Genomic DNA, 25,211 nt, shown 5'->3' on the forward strand with positions numbered 1-25,211 from the left:
CCTCTGTGGTCAGATGAGTGGAAATGAGTGGAAAATACAGAATTTCAAGCATTTGGGTGCAGTCACCTTACGATCAGAGACATTGAGGCTGCTGATGGGAGATCAAAGCCACCGTGTATTTTCACTGGTTCAGTGATCGAGAGAACAGACCAGTTTGCATAGTTTCTACAAGGCACTGACATGGTACAGTAGATCTATGCTTCCAATGAGGCCACACACCCCCCACTCATAGAATGCACAGCGATCATGAAAAGAATGCAATGGCAGTTCACAGCGCGGTGGGGAATGAGGAAACACAGGCTCGAAGGTAACATTCACGTAGGTTTAATCAGCCAACTGTAAAGCAGCATGACTGACACAAAGCAGGAAAACCAGCTCCCAATAAGAAACCATCTGCCATTCATTCATTCAAGAGGCACTACAGAGTCAACACAAAGTCTCTGTATCATACTCCACTCTAAACACAGAACACTGGGGGGTGGGCAGGATACACCAAAATAAGATATTTGTTGAAGAATATGAAAGGTGGTTCAAAGGAACACCATAAACATCTTTGAGCCCCTCTGTTTAATGCCCGTATCTAATAGTACATATTATACCAGCATGTTATTATATACCTGATCGTTACATTATTGCCCTCCATAGAAAACTCTGGAAATGGCAGGAAATGGACACCTGAATCGATGAGGAAACTTGGGAGTCTTACAGTAATGAGGTGTAAAATGCCTCAAGCACAACCACCTTCTGTCATAATGTTCTCCAAGGTCAGTTCTGAGGTCAGTTACAAACTGTCTGAATGTGAATTTCGAAGAAATAAGCTGCTTTCTGTTTTTCCTGGTAATAGAACAAGAGGCTGTGCCTCAGGATATATCTGAACATTCATTGTTCAGAATCTCCAAAGCAGGTTAACCTTTTAATTCAAACAGCTTTCATTTCTAAATTCCTGGACCGCATTTAATTGAACTCAAAAGGTATCCAAAGCATTTTTTTTGTAAATATCTTATAAAAAAAATAAAAAGTACAACATTTAGCCACCGCATCTTGGTAGTTTTTCGAATGAAATGACCAGGACAACTTTAAACTCTTATTAAGCCAATTTAAAAAAATGAAATTTAAATGAACCGAATTCCACAGCACATTGTAGATCAACAGTAAAATAATGATTTAGTTCAGACATTACATTTGATATGGCATCCACATAAATACTGCGCATACCATGTAGACATTTTCTGTTGTAATGGAATGGTGGATGAATGGAAAGTTTTTCTGAAGATTTAATTGTTCACGTGATTAATGTTTGGCTGGTGCATTCGGGCTAAAACATCAGGCTAAACAAGCCTTTCCTGTTCCTATGAAATGCTAAGGGAATGAACTCTGCACTTTGATTTCCCTTAGTCTGTGTGCTCAGATGTTTAAAAGTAAAACATGTCCTGGCCATGCTATTACAGCCCTTCACATTTCCAGTGAATTCCCTTATGCATTAACAGAACTGAGATATCAGTTCCGTTAATTACGTCCATTTTTTAAATAATATAAAATATGCATCATTAACCCTGAATTCTACTTTATAGTGCATACAAATTGGCAGCTTCTAAGTGCTGTAAAGTATCTAAATCCCTGCACAGCCCACCCTTCCTCATACAGCTATGGAGGTGTTGAGGCTCTTGGATTTGGAAGACTTGCGGCCGATGCTGGAAACCTTGCTGCTGCTGCCGGTGCTGAGCAGGGAGCCGCGTTTGTGCCTGCCGCTGCCCGCCCGGCCTCGCCTGGGCGGGGGGGTCCCGGGCCCCCGCAGGGCCAAGGCCTCCTCCTGGGCCAGGTTGCGCTGGTTCTGGCTGCCGCAGCGCGCCTCCCTGGAGGAGGAGGAGGAGGAGAACCGCTTGTAGGTGATGTGCAGCAGCTCGGCCAGGCTGGCCAGGGTCGACAGCACGCCCACGGCGAAGTAGAAGCAGAGGAAGACCGTCTTCTCCATGGGCCGGGAGGTGAAGCAGTCCACCGTGTAGGGGCAGGGGAAGCGGCTGCAGGGGAACTGGGCCTCCACCCGGAAGCCGTAGAGCCACCACTGGCCCACCACGAAGGCCACCTCCGCCAGCAGCCGGAAGCCCACGTTGACCATGTAGAGGCGGCGCAGGCGGCGTTCCTCCCGGGCGCAGGAGGCGGAGTCGAGGCAGCGTCCCGCCGCCTTCTTGTTGTTGTGGTGCATGGCGTACATGAGGAAGACCAGCGAAGGGGTGGAGATGAGCACGATGTGGAAGACCCAGAAGCGGTACTGGGAGATGGGGAAGGCCTGGTCGTAGCAGACCTGCTTGCAGCCCGGCTGCAGGGTGTTGCAGGCGAACTCCTCCTGCTCGTCCTCGAACAGGTCCGTGGCCACCGTGCCCAGGATCAGCATGCGGAAGACCAGCATGAGCAGCAGCCAGAAGCGGCCCAGCAGGGGCGAGTGGGCCTGCAGGGCGTCGAAGAGCCCGCTGAGGAAGCCCCATTCCCCCATGGCGCCGTCGCTCTCTGTCCCAAACCTCGAGGCCGCGTGCCCTCAAAGCAGACCCAATTTGCGGGTCACGGTGGCCAACGTGGGACAATCGGAATCAATGTTGCGCTCCCCTTGGCGTTTCCCCTCACGATCCAACTTCGCTTGCTGGGGCCTTGCTAGCTCCACAAGGTGCTTTCGTAAGCCAGTTCTTTCTGCAGGAACGAGGAAAAAGTTAGAACATCTGAAGTAGTTGCTATTTAAACAAGCATTATGACGCGCTCCAGGAAACCAGATTAAAGTGGACGCTCATGCATCGCAGTGCTGTATTTGCAACTGTAGCACATTGAAATGAACAGCACTCAAATATTATAAATAAATATATTGTTTTATTGCATCCGTGTAAGAAGTCCCGACATGCACAAACGTTGTTTTCACATAACACCACAAAGCTTTGTGGAAAGGTTGGCCGTGGAAAGAAGAACGGTTGAACTTTTTACACCGATTGCCAAAGGGGGTGTGGTGGTGGGTGTGGCTTCTCACGAAAAGGCATGTAACTTCTGAACGGGTTGAAACTTTGTGTGTCTAGGAGGGTGCTGGAGAATTCATTTCTGGCTACTGAACAAATAAGGTGCCATGAAAAAGTATACGCCCCCTTTCTGTTTTGCTCTATTATTGCACATTTATCACTGAATGTTTTCATATCTTTAGACATAATGTAATATTAGACAAAGGGAAACACAAAACATATTTTAAAGATTATTATGTCATTTATTTAATGAAAAGAGTTATCAAACACCCATGTCACTCATGTGAAATATGAATTTCCCCCACATTGCATTAACTGAAAAGGCTTCCTGTAATTTGATATCTGCCTTTCACATCGCTGTGGTGGACTTTTAGCCCACTCTTCTTTGTAGAACTGCTTTAATTCAGACAAATTGGTAGGTTTTAGAGCACAAACTGACAAATATGCAATAAGTAAATCAGAAAGTAGCAAATACTTTTTCAAGGCACTGTGCATTGCATGTCACACTCCTCGTGTGGCAACCAAGCATTCTTCAAAGGTATGGATCAAAATTCCTGGCTATAAGCAGCCACATCCAAATTTGTTATAATCGTCATTAATATCTGGTTGTTCTCAGTCATCTTTTCAAAGCAATATCCTTGTACAAATGCAACCAACATTTACTCAATTCAAACAATATTTGTCATACTTCCCAAAGACTGTCTGGCCTAAAACTCAACATAATCAGTAAATTGCTATGTGTATATTTCTGTCCATTGTCTATAATAATAAGAATAATAATTACATAAATATACATTATAATACAATTATTATATTACTCATTACATGCCATTTCATTCTGTGAAAGAAATGGCAGAACATGAAGAACATGAATCAATGTCAATATGAAAAACTGTTACCGAATTGCGGACTTCTTTCTGGACCCCAGATTTAAAGCGCGGACATCCTGACGGCACCTGAATTTTCATGAGACGACAACTTGAGGGGGAGGAGGAGCTGGAAACAAACAGCTGTCATTACAGAGAGCGCAATACGAACTCTGCTCTCTCCCCCCTACCCACAGCGACGTATCACCGGCAAGAACCAGGCGCTCTGCAGCCGCGACCGGCTCTGACAGACTGTCAGTCGAAAAGGCTCGTTGGAGAAGCCAAACCACCGGCACCACGGCCTCCAGAGACCTACTTCAGGCTACACAATTTGCTCCCCTCAGTGGCAGTCCTGATAAACCACAACAATTCCTTCAAGTAACGGGTTGGCATTCCATTCAAGTACGCAACGCTCCGCTCGCCGACTACCCTGCTGCCCGTAGAAGCAAAGGGGCAAGAATGGTGACGGTCCACCGGCGAGAGGGCGGCACCACGAAACGGAAATTCCGGAGTATCAAAGGGCAGCAGTAATCCATGTTTACCCAAAAAGCCTCGGTTTTCTTGATGAGCGCATGAAAGAGTTTCCTTCGTTTCAGGAAGCGTATCTCCTTAAACACCAGCGCCTTGGCTGTCCGTTTAGAGTCCGATTCACAATGGGACGCCATGGGAGGGAGAGGGGGGGAGGCCAATCAGGAAGGCCGGACAGCGTCACCGTGCCCCGGCAAACCATATCACTTGCCCTGCCAGACGGGCCCATCCTCTTTAGACCGCCAAGTCAGTTTCCTCCTGTGACATAATACTCTTACCCCAGCTCATTCCCTCACCTGCTACAGAACTCAGCGCCAAGCATTCGATCATGCGCCCGGTGTGTAAATTGGACAATGTTTCATAAACGCATTTACTGCCTATTTACTCCATTTGCTTTTTTTTATGCCCTAGTTAAAACCATTCAGCCTCAGACTGACAGAAGAGCCAACCGGTTCAGAAAAAGATCTTAGGGCTGCAGGTTTGAACGGCAGGTGGGGTACAGCTTTTAGAACCCAAGGGACTTTTTGTAAGCAGTAAAAAAAAAAAGCTTCAGTAAAAATCCAGCCCATACAAAGATCATAGAAACTTAGCTGATAGTTCATAGCAATTGAGAAGTATTATTTTATGCACGTGATGAAAGGAGGTTGCTATGGCATGGTGTACAGTGCCAATGTAAATGTACTTTTGAAACAGTGATTTCCGAGGAAATTTTAAAAATATTATCCTGAGAAATAAAACATCCATCCATCCATCCATCCATTATCTATACCTGCTTATTCCTGGTCAGGGTTGCGGGGGATGCTGGAGCCTATCCAAGCTGCATTGGGGAGGCGGAAATGCACCCTGGATGGGTCAACAATAAAACATAATTTGCCAATATAAAGATGAGTGTGATGTGAATGGCAGTACAATGTTCAGAGAACTGTTTGTTTCCGTTTCTGTTCTACTGATATGATTCTTTACTTCATTATTTCAAATAATTGACTTCATGATGTAAATATAATCTCCAGTTGCACAGTACAAGACAACAAAAATATCTGTAGGCCTATACTAGTTAACAATTGGAATTCTCCAAATATCAAAGCAGACAGCATTATCTGACGCCACACTGAAACACACTGTAAAGATCAGACCTATCATTAAAAAAAGACAGGCATCTCTAAACCCAACCACGAAGGGAACAAATCCATGCCATCAAACTAGCAGAAATGATTAAATGAAGGAGAAATAATCCGCATACACAAGTTACATACCTGTACATCGCTTCAGCAACTTATTTGATTCGTAATACAAGTAGCTGAATACTATATAAACACATATTTAATAAATATTCGAATACGTTTTAATGTTTATAACTTTCTATGATAATATTTTTTTTCTCGATTTTCCTATGCCCACATCCATGAAACTACATATAATGCATCTAGCACTATGAATTAGATGAATATAAATATTCTCGCATAGAATAACAATAAAAAATAATAGAAATAAAATAATAACGCTAAATTGGACAAAAACGATATGAACTTTTATTTTCTGACTGAAATGTATACGGAATAAGGCAAAGGAATTTCTCCACCGCCGATAGACTTACCTTTGTGAGAATACGGAATGTCTGCACGTGTGAAAGAAGAATGACTACTTACTTTCATTTTCAAATGTTGGATTTGCCGAACAATTCCACCAATAAAATAATTTATTATGAGGCAAGGTTCACCTCCCTATAGACACTGTAATTACCGAGCGTACATCGTTAGTGTTAGCTACTGTAACAAGATAATTTTCTAGTTAGGGCAATTTCCCCCATAGGGAGCAGCCTACATAAGGAGAAACAGAAAAACAGACACTTTAGGCTATAGGGTGCCAAACGTTATAATGCGATTCCATGCCCTCCCCGTTCCAATTGAACCAATATACCTTTTTCCCTCACAAACAAAATGTTTTCCTCCATTTATGTTAAAGACAGAAATATTAAATAAGCTGTCCAGAAATAGTATGTTTAAGACAAAAATAAACATACACATGGACCAGGTACCTCTGATCATGTGAATTACAACCCATACAAATGGAAGTTAAGCACTAAGCACTGAAACGCACTTTTGGGTCGAATCAATTTGTCACTGTACTGCCATCTATTGGCTATTTAGTTAATAGCCTTCAAGCTCAGCTGCTGACTTGGGATGTTGTTTTTTTTGTATTCTAAACCGGTCTCCCTTACACCAGTGGAAAAACATTTACGTTCCTCCACGGGCAGAGCTCCATTCTAAAAGTCACAAAATAAGCACTGTTCTGGACCAACATCAAAATTTCTGTATTTCTGCCAGACAGCATGAGTCCAATCAGAAACTTAAATATAAGCACAAGAAATAAATGGATGAATAAAATCAGAAATTGAAAAATTGAAACCAGTTTTCCCATTTTCATGGCTGGAACTGAACACTGAGCTGATCGCACACAGGCATCACTCAGACCCCCTATAATTAAGCAAAAAGGACAGTAATATAAATGATATCACTGCATCAAACAGTGCAGGAAATGTCATGTTCATAAGACAGCTGTATTTCAGTGTTACTGAATACTAATTTTATTGAAAAAACCAAAATGAGGAAGTTCACAAGTACGTGAAAGGGGCCTATAGTGTTTTTCTCAAGTACTGCAGCATGGCTGGCTCTCTCACTTATTCGGACAATGGCACTTATCGATGCTCTTACTAGCTCTCCCAAACCCAACTAAATGTAAAAAAGAAAATTATGTGACTGGAATAATCATTTACCAGTGAAGCTTTGTTCTTAGTGGCACTGCAAAAGCTGAAAAGATGTCTCTATGCTGACAGCTGGAGTCTGCACATTACTGTTAAAAAAACAAGCCCATATCTGTATGAAATATAGCAACTGATAAAAACACTAGCGTAGACACTTTTGTTTAAATGTATGGAATTTTTGGGAGATGATTAATACAATGAATATCTCAAATAGACACAATCAGTAACAATACAATTATAATCAGTAATAATACAATTAGTAACACCAGTGGTAATACACACATTTATAACGCACATTATTGACAGGGTTCTCAACAAAGTACTATAAAAAAAATAAACAAAGAATACACATAAAATAAATGCAACTACACAGAAAAAAAAAAGAATGAATTAATTGGGGAAAACTGGTTGACAATGTATGGAGGCTACCAATGGCACTACCCAAATGTTGCTAGATATTAGAGATATAATGCTAGATATAATTATTTTCTGAAATGCTCTGTCTTGCACTGGTCTGTGGAAGAAAGTTCCTGTCACTTGTATTGGGTACAGATGATAAGTGGTATACTGGTGAGACACTATCCATGGCTCATTAAGAATGATTAAATAATCAGTCACGGAGAACAACAATAACAGAATAATCAGTTGTTTAATGTTTACATAGAAACGTAATGATGTTAATCACGCAGCGGATGTGACTGTTCTGTCTCAATCAGTGTGTTTTGGCTGAGTTTAAAACATTGCTGGATATAATAATAGCAGTAACTGTCAACAGTTTCCACAGTATAGTCATCTGAGGGAAGAGGACAAGATATTTCCTTATATAGACCAGTGCACAGTAAAATGTCCAGTGTTAATTCAAGTAACAGAGTATATACTCTCTATGAGTTGATTTAACACTGAGCATTTTACTCTGGTGTCTGTAAAAAAATGTATTTAATGCAATATATTTAGCATTTCTTTCATTTAAGATGCAGTGCATTCTATGCCATTCAGCTTTTCACTTCTGTTTTGCACAGCTAATAAATTTACAGAAAGTAAATGGCAGACATTTTGTTCTATAATTGGTGGTGGGTGCACAATGAAATGTTCAGTGCTTTGTCTGGCCAGAGAGGACTTGAAATTGAATTCATACTGGACATTTTTATTGTGAGACGTCTTTAATCTTCTTTGCAGTGGGTATTGCATTTGTTTGCAATCAGTGCTTCAAAAAAACACAATTCTCTGGAGAGTCAATCCTTTTGGTTTGTTCAAACACTCCAGCTCCATTTTGTGGTTTATGAGACCTCAGTCATATACCATAGAATGTGGCCACTTCCACCATAATGTTCACATCTAACATGGAGGCCTGATATTTCAGTTTCATCTGTCTTCCTTGGCTACAATTTCTCCAGTTTTTGACACTGAAAAGGGAGTTTCACATTATAAATTCCAAATGATTCATGAGAATATTCACTCATTCTTCCACATGTCTAAAACCACATAAGATGTTAGGGCCAAAACGTCAGTCAACAAAGAAAGGAACCAACAGTCGTAGTAACAACATACGTAGTAACAAACCCAACAAGGCATTATGAAGACAAAAAAACAAAACAATATTTATTAAACCACAAACAATGTACAGTGGATTTACCAGAAACAAAACAATCGGACCAAATTAAAGCTGTAACCCTGGCAGGGAGGTTAAGGGGTTTCTTCGAAAATACCCACGAGGCAATCCCAGGGCTGTGGACGGCAGGAACACCCCACTGTTCCTGATGGGAAGCCGCATGTTCACAGAACAGATCCCATTCCACACTGCAACCAAAAAAATACCATGAAAAATAACGACTAACTTAAACAAGTATAAAAAAAACCAAGAACCGATTAAAACTACAAAGTACAGGAGCTTGTATGGGTGCATCAGCTCAGAGAGAGAGTGTCAACTCTCTGCTGCCATCATTCAAACAATAAGCTCCGCCCACATTGTTCCATACACCTGACACACGTGGACCTGCAAGACAGGGAGAGAAAAAAACATGGAAGGGCAGGAACACGTAACAGTTACAGGTAACCAAATCTAGGTTTCGTAACACATTAATAACAGATATGTAGATTGATGTACAATAATGCATGTCTGAAACCAAAGACAAAAAAATTCTGTAATGCTTACGAAAGAGAGCCCATGTGTTGGGAGTCTCCACCACCTTTCTTCCACACCCCTCCTCTGCCAGGGTGAAAGAAAAACAGCCTTCTGGGGTAAATCTGAAACCAAAATAGCAGAGAGAGGGCAAAACTCTCCACCCAGTTCCCAAGTATGGGGTGCGAAAATACAAACAAGAACCAAATAATCAGTGGCCATCTTTTCACATAACAGTATACATTGACTTCCCAAACCTGACCACCAGAGGCCATCTGTGTTTACCTTATCCTTACATTCCATCCAAATGTACAGTTTATGTTGTTGCTTGGGAGACAAAGGGTCGACTGAAGACCTGTAGTTACGCAGTGAAGGAAACTGTGCAGGCCTTTTTTGGGAGAAATGAGAGACAAAGTATGTGGTGTTGTCACAGCTGAGGGTGCAGTACGCCAGCTATTAAAAAGGTTTTCAAGTAGATATCAACGAAGGGAGGAGAAAAGGTGTGGTTTGAGAATAGGTAGGTGTACCAGCTCCATTTGACGTCCTGTCTTTCTTTTGCAATAGAAAGAAATAATGTCGCTGAATGGATGTAATGTAATGTAATGTAATGTAAAAACAAGTTTTGTCTGCTTAATCCATTAATGTAACGGCCTGGTAATGTGAATGTTATTAGGTTGTGAATCGGCAGATTTCTGAAGCAAGTGTTCAGGAATGCCAACCCTGGCTTTATTCACACATAAACAGTTTGGCCTTGGCCTTCTTCAGTTTTTCCTCCATCAGGAACTGCATAGGCATGTTGAGCATGTAGGTCTTTGTGTCAGAAGTTACCTCTGCCCCACACCCCCCATCCCTCCCACCTCCTCCACACAACACTCCTCAGCCTGTTTTCATTCTTAGCGCAAACCCGCTATGAACGTTCAGTTCTCAGTGCCACGGTACACAGAGGCAGAATGCTAAGTGCTTAAAACTAAAGAACGAATTATGAAATCAGGAAGGTTGTCAGTGTAGATAAATGATAAAACTCATTCCTTCATTTGAAGAGGAAGGCCTTGATGACGAGAGAGAAACAGTGCCTCTCCTGAAGATTCGTATGAGAGGTTGGCCTTGGCTCCTCTGGAGATATGGAAATAAAGTTTTTACAGCCTGATCCAAAGGCACAATATCTGAAGGTTCAGATCAGGACCTCAAAAACTTTACAACACATGTGCCCACCGTCTATAAAATGCTGCCTTGCACTTTGAAGACACCTTCATTCCAACAGGAAACAGACAGCAGGAAGTGTCATAGTGTCCATTAACAGCCCTCACCGATCTGAGAATAGCCCGACTGAAGTAGCAACAGCCATCCTTCACCGTTAAACCAACTAAACAGTTGCGTACATGACATCTGATCCAACAAGGGTGTGATTACACCGCAACTCTGCAACTGTAGATGCACAGACAGGATATCCCACTGTTTTATAATGCACCCTGCAACGAGGCTCATTTCACACGCTACATCCTGTTGTGCGTTCGGATGTTGAGAGACGGCAATCGCAAACCAGAGGGTCGGAGACTGCGATCACGGACCAGGGAGGAGGAGATAAACTTCTTTATCATTGGAGATGACGAAAAAGACGAAGTGTAGCACAGTGGGTAAGGAACTGGGCTTGTAACCGAAAGGTCGCAGGTTCGACTCCCGGGTAGGACACTGCCGTTGTACCCTTAAGCAAGGTACTTAACCTGCATTGCTTCAGTATATATCCAGCTGTATAAATGGATACAATGTAAAAATGCCATGTAAAAGTTGTGTAAGTCGCTCTGGATAAGAGCGTCTGCTAAATGCCTGCAATGAAAAAGTTACATTTTGCTGCCTTGTCGATGTCACAGAGTTCTGCTGTCATTCATGTGTGGTGACTGTATACATCTCTGAACACGCCCCTTCTAAATAGCACTCCGTTATTGGCCGAGTCTTTACTTTGTAGTGACCGTGTTAATTAGTGTGGCGGGAGACACCGGGCTTGGTGATAGATCTCCTGGACCTTCTCTGTGACCATCCTCCACCATGCTGTAGGGCTGAATGATGTCCTAGTGTAAAGGATATGAGGGCCTTCGGTAGCATTTAATTATCGCAGTTTCGCATATTTATTGCAATGGATATCTTCACCCTCCTACTTCAGCCATTCACCCAGTTTTAAAAATAAAACTTTTAAATGTGGAACTGCAGATGACAGGCCTGCTTGAGTTTGTCATATTTTTGTCATTTTGTGACTCAGTCAATGAAACTCTCCTCTTGTATTTGTTTGACTGACAACCTGTCAGCTCGTAGGGAAAGGAAAGAGCTGGGACTGAGCTGAAAGAGAACTACACAGTCCAGCGTCCCCTGGGTGTGACGGTGATTAGTGACCTACATCCAAATATGTCAGATTGTACTTAAGTGAAGGACGCCTGCCTATGTGCTGTTAAATGAATGGCTGGTCAGCATCTGCTCAAAGGTGCTCTTGATGTTCTGGTGACTTAGAAGCTAAATTAATAAAATCACTGATTCACACATGTTGTGTTAAGGCAACACAACAATTCACCAAATTAACAATGCAATCAATATGTCATGTTCCGGTGTTCCTGTCTGCGTTTTCCCTGTTGGGCCGCCAGATGGCGGCACTTCTGTTTTGTGTCCTGTTCCCCCCTGTTAATTGTATTATTGGTTGTCTCGTTATTCCATCATTGTTCCCACCTGTGTCTTGTTATCCCCTCCTTCTGGTTTGATTGTTTTTTGAGTTCACCTGTGTCTTGTTACCACTTGTCTATTTAAGTTCTCTGTTCCCTTGACTCAGGTGCTGGTTCCTTGTGTTTGTTTCCTGACTTACATGTACCTGCCTGCTTGTGTTTGTTTCCTGACTTACATGTACCTGCCTGCTTGTGTTTGTTTCCTGACTTACATGTACCTGCCTGCTTGTGTTTGTTCCCGACTTGCGTTTTGTTCCTGACTTGTGTTTTGTTCCTGACTAATGTTTTGTTCCTGACTTGTTGATTTGCCCTTGTGTTCTGCCTGCCTGCGTTCTGCCCTGACCGTGTTCTGCCCTGCCCGTGTTTGAGTTCCTCTTGTTTTCTGTTTTATTTAGAGATTTTTTGAGTTCGTGTTTTTTCCCTTTGTGGCCTTGTCTGTTCCCTGCTTGTTTGCCTGTCTATAGTAAAGTCTTTGTTCCCCTCCCATTTTGGATTTGTGTTTTCTTTTCCCTCTGCGTTTGGGTTCCCCCTACCCGCGCCGTGACACAATATACATAAACGTACGCACATTCATTTTCAAATAATTCCTACAGACAAAAGTTAAAAGTCATGCCATAACTTGCTTGTTGCTTGAATAAAATTGTGCGGTAGCAGAACTAAACTTTATTAATTTGCCACTCTCAATTATCGAGGAATCATCCAGATGGCCTTTATTCATCTGACTACCATTTACCCTTCGCTCAGATAGCTGGCCAACGCAAAATATCTCCCATTGGCATGTTCTAAGAGAGAGAAAGTAATACACCTGTTCTGGGATTTATCAAAGAGCGAGTTTCCCCTCTGGGGACTTGGAATGAAATATTTAACAGAGCTTTGAACTGGGAAACAGATATGATGAATGCATTCTTTGCATTTGTTATTTATCACCTGGGAGTGAAATCATGGTGTGGATAATTAATATAGGCTGTATTATATGGGAAAACAGTTGACAGGGCAGCCTGTGATGTGGTTCTAGAGAAAGTCAGTTGATGGTTTGACAGATATTAATGTCAACTTGGAAAACTTGAATTATTCACGGGAAGTGCATTATGAATGGTAAAGCCTGCCCAAGCATTCAAAGTAAAAGCTGACAATCTAAATAAAGGGTGATCTTACGTTGGTCACACATGCATGGAAAGATATTGCCATGATGAAAGAATGGTGGGGAAAGGCTGCTGGGTGGCTCATTCGGTTAAGGCACCACACTGTGGTGTACGGATGAGCCCTGTAGCTTGAACTGAATCAAGACTGTGCTTGATTGTATACTGACTGTGGCTGGTACCTCAAAAGAGTGGCATGCAATTGACGATTGCGTGCCCAGGGTTCAGTCAGTTGGGGTTCCACATTTTATCACTCTCTAGCAACCCCTGCTGGTCAATCAGGTGCCCGTGGACTGTACTGTATGTTAAAGCCGCATATGAAAGGTCTTCCTCCGACTCCACCTCGTGTGAGTGTAGCGGTAGACTGCGATGTAAAAAAAAGCAGCTGGTGACACCACTTGTTTTGGAGGAGAACTGCGTATGTCTATATTCTCCTGATTTGTCATTGTGTGCATAAACGTGGCTGTGGTTGCAGACAATTAGACATTCCAAATTACGATGGGAATTGGGTATGTACTGCCCCATGTTGGATGCCAAATCAATAATAATAATAATAATAATAATAATAATAATAGCATAAATGTACATTTTCTATGGAGTGTCTTCTCTCCCAAAGCCATTTTAATCTCTCCCCTGCTTGCCCAAAATATGTTGTGTAACTTGTTTTGTAATATTTTAGTAAGTGCTCACATGCTGTGGCTGTGGTTGGGCCACAGCGCAGTAAGCATGAAAGGCTCCTACCACTCTCACTGCATTCACAGGTTGCAGCTAAAAATGTAATCAAGCGAGCTGTTTCCCATTAAGCATAAGAGCAGCTAAACCACAATAAAGTAAAAGTAAAAACCCAGCACTGCTTTTCAGCACGCTGCTGGGATCCGCTGACCAACTTTTCAGCTAAGCAGTTTCTTTGTCTTTGTCTAATGTGCAGGAAAAACAAACCATAAATGAAAATTCATGCATCTTCCAACTGTATTTTACTCATTAAACTTACATTATAATCCGCGCTTGTTGATAGTCATATTATGTGCTTGCGCGCTGTAATCGATGGGCTCGGCTATATTTCATCATTTAACCTGTTTCACAGTTATCATTCAAAATGTATAGCCTGCTGCAATTTGAAATATATTAAATACATTTGAAACATTTACTTTTAAAAACACAAGATCATTTCAAAATACAACCCAAGGAAAGATCTTTTATGATTTACATTTGGTGATTACTGGTGTCTCGCACAGCGATTTTGAAAGAAATAGTCCCAATATACTGTATATTATTAGCTGCGACCTCAGCTCTATAGCTCTGTCTGTCGGTTGGTCGGTTGGTTGGTCGGTTGGTCGGTTGGTCCACAAAAGTGTCCCACTACGTAGCGGCCACAGTTTTCGCCCCAGGAGGCTGAAATTTGGCATGGAGGTTGGTCATGACCGAAGGTAGAGCTGAGTAACTTTCAGGCCGATTGACCAAGAGGAGGTGTGGCGATGGGCGTGGCCGAACACGAAAAGGCGCATAACTCCCGAATGGATTCACAGATTTGCACAAGATTTTGTGGAATGGTTGGTAATGAGCCAAAGAAGAGGTTGCATGTTTGTGTGAGGGTGTGTGCGTGGTCACATGCACACTGGGATTCATGTGCGGTCGCAGCTATTGTGGATTCTCGCTTGTTATACATTATCGTTATTGTGGCACCAGGAAGAGTGCTTGTGTGCTGTCCTTTCAGCTTACAGGTATTCCAGCAGACTGCATATGCTGTCCATCGCCTAATCATTGGGCCTTATGAAAGGTCCTGGCTCCAAGGCCTAAGGAGGGGTTTATTATTTATTTATTAGTTACTGTATTTTAAAATGTTAGTTTGCTATGGACTCTATGTTCCTGCTTTGACCCTTGGATATTTTTGAGTAACCATTACCTTGCTGCTTGTTTTATGAAGTGTTTCTGTTGGTTTTTTCAGTTCTCGGACCCAAGACCCACACTTGGACCTACTCTTTTTTGTTCACCACATGATACAGTGACAATGATGTACTGCATGACGATATTCTGTTTATAATTTTAGAATTGCTTTACCTTTTGAGAGCACGGGGATATGAAAGTGAAATTTCCGAGAAATTGCTGAATTGCTAAATTAAGAATAACTTGTGTGTTCAAAAGAACAACAGAATCGTAACGACTCGTTTCAATTACTGAGATGATTAATTAGAAAGCAATTAGGAAAAATTTAGAGGGAAAACAAATACAGCAATTGTTTATTTTAATGTTTAGGTTTATATTTCAGGCAAATGTGGAAACATCACAAGGGTCTGTGAAAACGTGAAGCATCGCCACAGCTTTTGAAAGTAATGATGCATCCCAAATAGAAACTACCAAGTTTGACTGTCAGTTGTTCATTGAACAATAAAGGGCTGGAATTCTGCTATTAGTACAATAGAACTGTTCTGAATGCCACTGGAGAGAACAGAGATGCAACAGAAACAGCTGTAAATGCACAAATAGAATTCATTGCAATAATCCTTTATGTGTTGTCATAACAACACTACTGCGAGAGGTCACCACCGGTCACCACTGTCCACTAAAAAGCATTTAAATGGTTACTTTTATTATTGTGAAATTGCTGTCTCCACTCTCCTATTCCCTAAAGAAAGAGCAACAGTATCAGTATATTCTGGGATCTTCGAATTTTCAGTCAATTGTGTTGATCAGTTGTGCTGTTTTGTGGAGGGAACACAGTTGCTCTTATACTGGCAGATAATTTCCGAGCCAAAATTTGAGTTCTGAAGGAAAGAATAACTAAAGCCATGGAAGAGAAATAAATCATCAGGACAGAAAATTATAAATTTGGGGTACAGCTCAAAAAGGGTACCATGGCAACAGGGGAAGCAGAATGATTTGTTGTTCGTATGTCTGATGCATAAATCTGTGTGTAACAAGTAGTCTTTAATGGGACTGGTCAGATGAACTACTTTTACACGAGTGCTTGTCTGACACACCAAGGTAAAGATGAGCCTTTATTTACCAGCATTCTGAACTAAGCCATGTACTATCAACACTGAGAGAAGGAGGAAGATCTTGATTAATTAGGAGACGCTTGAGTTTGGGGGAACTCCGGGGAAAAACCTTGGGTCTGTGGGTTCAGATATTATCCAGACCTGAAACAAATTCTTTGGCCATCAACTGTAGAGGTCTTACTAGCCAGCTGACCTGTTTTTTCTTATTTCTCAGCCTCATAAATGGCCTAATGACTTTCATTGGCACAGGTCGAGTCCTCACGTTGACAAATGCCAATAACAGACTCCACAGGCAATCAAAAGCTTAAAATCAACACTGGATACTGAATGCTCTTTTATACCTGCACTGCAAGGAAGCAATTGAACACGCCTGACTAATCAGAAACCCCTGTGAAGCCATTTCTCCCAAACATTATGGTGCCCTGAAATGGGGGGGCTGTGTATGAAAAGTTATTTTATGTCTACATGGTGAAACCAAAATGAATTAAAATACCTCTTGATCTGCACTTCAACCACATATGAATTTTTTGACTACAAATCTAAAATTATGGAGTGCAGAACCAAATCGAAGAGAAATATTTCTTTGTTCCAAACATTATGGAGTTCACTGTATATATAATTTTTGATTTGCATTTGAAATGTGCCCAAATCCACTCAAAAGATAGGCATCCGTTGGTTTGTAGCTAAAATTGCACTGTGAAACAATTCCTGAAATTTCTGCAGGTGAAACTGTTAAAATACATAATGTAACCAGTGGGAGAGATTAGAGGCTTCAGTAAAAACTCAAAGATGAAAGAATAAAAATAAACAATGTGTCTATCAATTTTTTAAGACTTACGATATGACTTTAAAGGGACCTCAAGATGTACTTCCTTTAGAAAGTCTGCAAACAAATTTTTGAAAATATACATTGGATTCATGTCTGTTTATTTGCCAGTTTGCTATGCAATTTAAAATGCAATATGAACTATTCTCCCGTTGAACAATACAAATGCACTGTAGGTGATGGTGAAGGTGTGTTCTCTGTGTTTTGTTTTAAAAAAAAATCTGTCTACTATCAAGTTTAAGAGAAAAGAGGTCCTTGAGGTCATTATACAGCATGTTCTGCGGGGAAAAGGCCGATGGCTCTAGGCTCAAGCTCTGGATTTTAACTGACTACTTCTCCAGACTTTCTGTCACTGCTATTGCGGCCCAGCAGGTGGCGCCGGTCACTTTGGTACCTGAGGTTTCCAATTCCACAGGCTGCCACTATTGTTTTCGTTTGTTCAGTCTCATCAAAAGATCCAATTATAAAATATGATTTATCATGGGGATTTTACAGCATGATGCAAAATCACTCTTTTGTAAAAATTAAAAAGAAAAATGATACGGAGAAAGATGATCGCAGCCCACTTGGTTAGAGGAAGGTACATGCTTTGTCCATGTTTATTCATTCGGTTGATATTGATTGTATGTTGATGTGTTAATGTTACCATTAGTGCCCACTATCAATCCATCTAGTCAAATACACAACAGTGGATTGATTCAGCATTGTAAAAAATAATTCAGTGGCCTCGTAAATGTGACAATAAAAATTTTTTTACAATGTCTCAGTAAAATGACTGAAAATCCTTGATGTCTGAAGCCATACGTAAATAAATAGCAATAAGTCCAACAAGTTACTTCATCAGAAATTTACTTGTATAATTTATGTTTGCCCTCCACTAACCCAGAGTTCAATGCGGTTCAGCAAGATTCAGGTTGATATTGCAAAATAAATGTTATTACAGTAAGGACACCCTAGCATTGTGCTTAACAATGACACATCTCTTGCTGCTAAAAGGGTGCATGTTTTTTAGAAGATGCATTACCTTCGTGGGAAAAGTGTTATTGTGAGCACACAGACCTTCAAGAGATGCTGCAATGAATTGGGCTTATTCAGAAAAAAGTTAAATGCTTTGTACATGATTTGGATGAACTCTGGTTTTCTATAGTATCTACTCCGGATTTCAGAGATATCTACTCAATTTTCTTTTTCATGGTACGAACTTTAGTTAATCCCAACCAACTCAAATTAAAAGTTACATTAACTCAATGAAAATGTTACAGAAATAGCATTAAGTAAATCGGGGGTTTATGAGCAAAGCCTCGCAAAAGACAAGAGGACATTAAGGCTAAGATGGGCTGAAACCGGAAACTGTTTTAATTATTCTCTGCTGCTTGAAAATTCACCCTCAAACTATATTTGCTAGGACTGTCTTATAAGGGTAGCTTGGAAGGCATAGCTAACCTAATCAATTCTTCCAGAGACCTCTCTCGCAAAAATGGTGTACCTTGTCCCACGACTGGGGCAAAATGCCCCCAACCTGGGGTAAAAACCCCCTGGGGGGATGGCATCATGCTCCAGTTACTCATTTTTATAGATTTCATTTCTTTAGTAAATTCAAATTTTAAAATATTTTTCTATCAACTGCATCTAACCAGTTTTTAATTCAAATGGAGCATCTCGATTGAATCACAACAAACTACGGAAAGTGGGAAAAACTCAGTGAAATAGGGGTGTCTCGTGTGGTGTAGCCCGTAGAGCACTTCCCATATGCCGACCTTTGACCTTTGTCGCATGTCTCTCCCTCTCTCTCCTCCTAGTTCTTCCTGTCTCTCTGCACTGATCTGTCAAATAAAGCTGAAAAAAGCCCCCCCCCAAAAAAAAACTAGAATGTTTTTAAATATGGCTGCTCATTAAATTATCAATGTTACATTAATTTAATAATTATTTCCCTACATGACAAATACTTAATTTCACTATTTTATTTGTTACAATGGAAAAAAATATTGAGGCTAAGAGAAATTTACTCAGCTAATCTGGGACAATCAGCAACCACAGGCGGCAGGCTCGCTAACAACCAGTTGCATCCCTAGCATGTGACCCCCGCTCTAATCTCTAGTGAGCTCTCCTGCTGACTGGAGTTCCAGTAGCTTGTGTAAAGCAAAGCTGTCGGTGCGGTCCTGATAGCAGGTCTGCACGTATAGCTGTGTGATTTAGCCTGTGAGTATTTCAGATACACTGATGATGACACATATGACCAAAAAGTGTCTGGACACCCCTAGGTCTGGGGCATGTGTTTCATGCTTTGGGCTAGAACCCTTAGTTTCAGTGAAGGTAAATCTTAATAAAGATGATTCTGTGCTTCCTCAACAGTTTGGGGAAGGCATGACAATGTTTTAGCATGACAATGCCCTCAGACACACAGCAAGGTCCATATAGAAATGGTTTTGTCGAGAATGGTGTGGAAGAACCTGACTGGCCTGCACAGAGCCCTGACCTCAACCCCATCCAACACATTTGGGATCAATTGGAAAGCCAACTGCGAGCCAGGCTTAATCGCCCAATCAGGGCTTGACCTCACTAATGCTCTTCTGGCTGAATGGAAGCAAATCTCTGCAGCAATGCTCCAACATCTAGTATAAAGCCTTTCCAGAAGAGTAGGGGTTGTTATAGGAGCAAAGGGTCAGCCCATCTCCATATTAATGCCCATAATTTTGGATGACGAGTTGAATGTCAGGTGTCCACATACTTTTGACCATGTAGTATATGTCCTGAAATATTAAGGATAACCATTTTTTTTTAACAATTTTCAATGAAGAAATTAAGAAAAAATCACATTCAAATTAATTCATTCAAAGTGTCTTTCTGATCATAAATGATTCATAAATGAATTGTATTAAATAAAAACAGTGCCAATTCAACCTATTTAGTCAGTTGCTTCTTGGCATTGAGTAACCATGCCATCCATCATATAATGATCATTATGAGCCAGAAAACCAGGCAAAACTCTGGACAGGACACACACACACACACACACACAAATATTTTCAGAAACATTAAATCTGAGCCTGAAGGTATCGATCAATGAAATTATTTTCCTAAACACACTGAAATGAAGTGCCTCTTTAAAATAAATGGCATTAATCAATGGTTGCACTCCTTTAGAGCAATACACTTAGTGTGCATCAACATATTAGAAACTATTCCAGTTTTGCACAGTGGATTTGTGACAGATGAGAACACGTAGCATGACGTGCTTTCTGGAAAGGGAGAAGCTGCCTACGGAAAGGGGGATGAACGGTGAATAAGTAAAGAAGGAGGAGAGTGATGAGGTAGACCGCAGATTGCAGACTGTCCTCAGCTCACTCTTTCATGGCGAGGGAGAGAGACGGTCCAGATGCACTCCTTCTCTTGAGAAACCCTAATGGATCCTCTCAGCAGACACAGATGAGCTATAGGACTCTTAGCAATACTGGGGAGGGAGGGAGGGTGGGAGGGAGGCAGGAGGAGGAGGCAGGGGGGAGGGAGGGATGGAAGGAGAGAGGGAGAGATGCGATGGGGGCGGGGCAGGCTGTTTGGGTCAGCCCAGGCTCCGTCTCGCTCTTTGTGCTTCTCCTCAGGGATGTTTTGTGTCGGCGCCACCCTGCACTGCACAGGTGACCCTGAGTGGCAGGTGAAAAGGGCCAACACATGTGCCTGGCTTCTGTCTGAAAGAACAGCCTTTCAGCTGGGGCTAGTGCTGCTCTTACACTGAGATCATGGGTGCTCCCCCCCAACACATACACACACACGCACGCGTGCGCACACCCACAGACGCACGCACACCTGAACACACACACACACCCACACACATACACCTACACGCGCACACACACACACATGCACGCACACACATAGACGCATGCACACACACTCACACAACTGCACACACATGCACACATGCACATGTATACACACACACACACGCGCGCACGCACTCGCGTGCGCACATACACAGACACACGCACACGCACTCACACACATACACCTACACACACACACGAGCACGCGCACGCACACACAGACGCACGCACACGCACTCACACACCTGCACACACACAAACACACACACACATACACGTATACACACACAAGAATGCACCCACACGCAGGCACACATACTAAAGTCTGTAAACACCCTTTGCAAAAATAGCAAGTTATCTGACGCAGATCCGGCGTTACACATCAGCAGTGCCGCGAAATGGCCGCTCCCTGGAACACACCTCTTACTTATTGATATCTCCATTTCAGCACTCGGTGTTGTCTGAATAGAGTAGCAGCTGGTAAGATCTGAATTAGAGCAGATCTGGCGATAGCTGTCTCAGGCCTTTCTGGAGCTGCCTGATATCTGCTGTCAGCATGCAGAGGCACAGAAAACGAAAAGACTCACAGAGACTGCGGTGAGCCAGAGAGCAGGCCCCCCGGTGAAGCTCCCAGGGTGGCACAGCGAACGTCAGACAGCAAAATGGAGCCACGCTTCACCCGGTGCCAAAAACCACAGATGTGCTTTAGGCAAACTGTGAAGTGAGACCATTCCCTTTGACTCACCCCCCCCCCCCCCTTTCTTGCGTCCAGCCACAGCGCGGGCTACAACACGCAACTGAGCCAAGGCAACGGAAGCGCTAAGAATGCCTCTAATTAGACTGCCACCATGTTGCGAAGCCCACTCTCATCACTAGCCAGACGACAGGTTGCTCTGATATGAATATGTAGCGCGTGCGTCAACGAGCAGATTGGTGGCTCGTCCTTCGCTTCCAGCGGAACTTGTTCATTTAAATGCAGACATTGCTCAGGCAACCTAACATATTTCTCTAGCCTTGGAGTTTGAAATGCTGGAATTTCAATGGATATATATCAATCATATATAACGTAGCACTGGGACATGAAATTTGAAATATTTACCTTTTCACCCAAACACCAGTAAAGTCCTACAACACAGTGTAATATCCTCAATTTTAATCTTATTTAAATCACATATGGATACCAAGCAAACAGAACATTTCCCAGAAAGAGAGAATAAACCTTGAACATTATTTTTAAGTCACAATATTGCAGGAATGGTCTAAAAACATTGTGTCGTTTTTGTTATTCCAGTTTTGAAAAAGATTTAGAATTTTGAATGGTTTTTCATTATTTTATTGGGAGAGCTAGCCATGTTCAACAAATCTGAAATGTCAATACTGGAACATTTGGAAAATGTTATTGAGATATTCTCAATGTTTCACAAGTAACTGATGAGTGAGCTAGCCAGATCATCAATTGCCCAGCCAATTAACCAACACACATGCAGCCCTGTAGCTCTCCCATATTATAAAAATACCCAATCCCAGCAATTAAGTGTGCTGATTTAAATAATACCTTGCTGGCATTGTCATTAAAACCAAACATAGCTAGCTATTCACCACGGAAAGTGCAGTTTACTGGCTATTAGTATGACTCATCAGTAGCAACTGACCATTGGTTGATTATCAAAGCACATTCAGAGAAGTAGACCTATTTTACAGCAGAATGTCAACCTGGTCAGACTCACAGTACAAGTTCTGCCAATATTCCCAGTGCTTCACTGACTGTGTGGGGGAACATTCTCTTCAAAATGTTAGCTAAAGCACAACCAAATGGGACTCTAACAGGAAAGTTCCCTAAAGCTGTAGCAATACTTTCTTTGTTGGATATGAACCATTTGTGATAGGTTGCTAAAACATGTTGCCATTATGCATCCTTGACTATACATATTTGTAGCTCCCTAAACACAAAGTATGAAGGGATAACAAGATTATAATTCTTGGTTGTGGCCCTTTTTCATATACTAATCAGTTCTACATCACGAAATCCAGCAGTGAGTCATTCTGCCTTGCAGCATATTACCTATTACCTGTACTGTTTGGGTGCTGGCTCAAGGGGACGCCTTTGACCTTTCAGAGTTCAAGCCTCACCCAACCACTCTGTTACAATCTATCAGCAGCCTCTGTAGGTTACGTGGGAAAATCCGGCCGACACAATGGAGAGGGAGGCAGCGTGGACCTTTCCAAAAGGGCAGGAGGAAACAGTGGTCGGGCCTGTCTTCCCCCCTCTTTCCCAGTGCCATTGTTCCCTCCATCATTTCACCTCCACATCGGAGTGCGGTCACGCAGAGCTACTCCGCCCAGCCAGGCTTACGCTACGAAGCCGCCGCTCCACACCTGACCTGGGAAGGAGCCTAGCGGGGCCGCTAATGAGCCGGGCCCGCCAGCCAGCCAGCCAGCCAGGGCCAAGTAGCGTGGCAGCTGGCAAATTCAGAATAAGGTGGCAGAGCTTAGCGCTCAAATTTCCACCGGCCCTCTAATGATCTAGGGTGACTGCACTTGGCACCCAGCTGATTGAAAGCGTGCACGTGGACGGCCGGCGGAAGGCTCGCACCGCGTGTAATCTGCGATCGCAAGCGGCCTTTGTGAGAAAACACAGGGTTCAGTGCAGTTAATCGGGAACTTCACTAGTGAAGATTCACAGTCGGTCGCCACAGAGAGACGAAAGGCGGATGTGAATTCTCCAGCATGGTTCAGGGTGCCGCAGAAGAGAAAATGGAGGCAATGACTCTACTGGCTAAGCGCGCGCAGCGTCGCGCTGCTTTCGTTTCAGCCCGGGTAAGAGCACTGGCCTGTTGCGTCAGCTCTGCGTTCAAACCCTACTTCGCCTCTTTCCTTCCACTCGACACGGTTCAGAAGTCATCATCCATCACTAGCCTGTAGCCACTCCAGCTGCCGGTGTCTTCCAGGCTGGCAGCATTGCCTGTCTCCCAACATCCAGCCATGGCCTCAGCTGCAAAATCTCTGCAAACCACTCTGGTGAAGCACGTGTTGAACTTAAAGGAGTGTGTGCGATATATGATATTACATAGGTTGATATGTCATTTTTTACATGACCCAGCCATTTCTCACTTAAAGGTTTGTGACAGTTTTGCGCTAAGGAATAAATTACAGCTGTAAAATTGTATCCGCGTGCGAACTTTTCCTCACCAAGCCTTGGTCTTGAATGATAATGCACAGCTAGTAAGCAACTCAATTAAGCCTCAAGGGAATTGAGCTGAACCTCAATCACCATTTGGGTAATGTTGCATGGCTGTTTCTACGTGATTATCGCGTGCCGCCATTTTAAAGAAATGTTTATAGTCTTGTGCTGTGACCGTCGGGGAGTGAGAGAGAGAAGTACACTGTCCACACGCGGTGCAAAGGTAGGGTCAGGAAACAGATAAGTGAAGTCAGAGGCAATTTCAGGAGCAGCCGGTACGCGCGCACGTACTCGCCGACCGCAGCGCCGCGGGTGAGCCGGGGCTCCGGGCCGCCGACGGCGTGACCCCCGACCGCTCCTGAGGCGACGCGCTTCCTCCAGTTCCTCAGTTACTTTTGAGCGAGTAAAATTGAAACAGCGGGGAAACAAATAAATAAACTGGAGGAATGTCATCTTCACAAAGACAAGATAGGCTTTGATCTTCTCCAGGGATGAGGGATGAACTGGGGGTGGAGAGGGGGAGGTGGGAGGGGTGAGGTGGTGCTGTGGGGAGTTGGGGGGGGAGGGGGACAGGCTCCAAATCTCATCACTGAGGTTGATTTTGATCGACTTCTACGAAAGCAACAAGCTCCCTGGCTGAAGCTTAACATTCTGGTAACATTGCAGAGGCGTTGCATTTACGTTGCGAGAGCACGAGTGTTGACGGAGTCTCTCCGCTGAGTTTCTGGGCGCAGTAGCAGATAGCAGGCAGCTGTGTCTCATAGAGGTTGTACTGACCCAGGCTTAAGAGACAGTTCCTTTTTTCGGTGAGGCATAGTGATGGAAATAGGGTGGGAAGGGTGGTGCTGACCCCTTAATACACTGTGGATCAGAGGAGGATTGCACTGGTGCACTGACCTACCTTGGTGACCTGTGACCTGTCTCGGTGAATTCTAAAATAAACCTTTGCTAGACCCAGAAACACAATCTACCAAGCAAACAATAGGCAGATATATTAGATTGAATTTTACAAATTACCTCAATACAGGATATGATATAAGCATATATCCACTGAGCCTTACAGTATGATAAAAGGCGTAATGCCTAATGTTTGTGATCGCAATCCAAACCACAGGATTGGTCAACCTGGTCCCGAGTTCACTAATCAGCCCTTCAGAACCTTATCCTTAATTTAAAACAGAGTGTTAGGCTTAGGGGTTAGGGTTAGAGTTAGGAGATATTTCTTGGCACAAACTTGCTCACAGACAAGTGGCCAACAGAGAGCCTGCAGCTT

The 25,211-nt window shown here is 42.8% G+C and overlaps 2 protein-coding genes across 2 annotated transcripts in view; one reads left to right on the forward strand and one right to left on the reverse strand.

Moving 5' to 3' along the window:
* Window positions 1-308: 308 nt before the first annotated feature.
* LOC135247817 (gap junction delta-3 protein-like) lies at window positions 309-6,381 on the reverse strand. The gene is made up of 2 exons (XM_064321702.1): window positions 3,896-6,381; window positions 309-2,682 (listed from the first exon to the last, which is right to left on the reverse strand). The coding sequence occupies exon 2, from the start codon at window positions 2,489-2,491 to the stop codon at window positions 1,637-1,639; it is 855 nt and encodes a 284-aa protein (XP_064177772.1). The 5' UTR covers window positions 2,492-2,682; window positions 3,896-6,381; the 3' UTR covers window positions 309-1,636.
* A 4,401-nt stretch (window positions 6,382-10,782) lies between these two features.
* Window positions 10,783-25,211, forward strand: part of LOC135247818 (leucine-rich repeat-containing protein 3B-like) — a 30,664-nt gene continuing 16,235 nt past the window's right edge. Inside the window, exon 1 of the mRNA XM_064321704.1 lies at window positions 10,783-10,904. The gene's annotated coding sequence lies outside the window, so the exon portion shown is untranslated. The remainder of the gene's footprint in view (window positions 10,905-25,211) is intronic.

Source organism: Anguilla rostrata, chromosome 2, assembly GCF_018555375.3.
Source record: "Anguilla rostrata isolate EN2019 chromosome 2, ASM1855537v3, whole genome shotgun sequence".
Classification (NCBI taxonomy): Eukaryota; Metazoa; Chordata; class Actinopteri; order Anguilliformes; family Anguillidae; genus Anguilla; species Anguilla rostrata.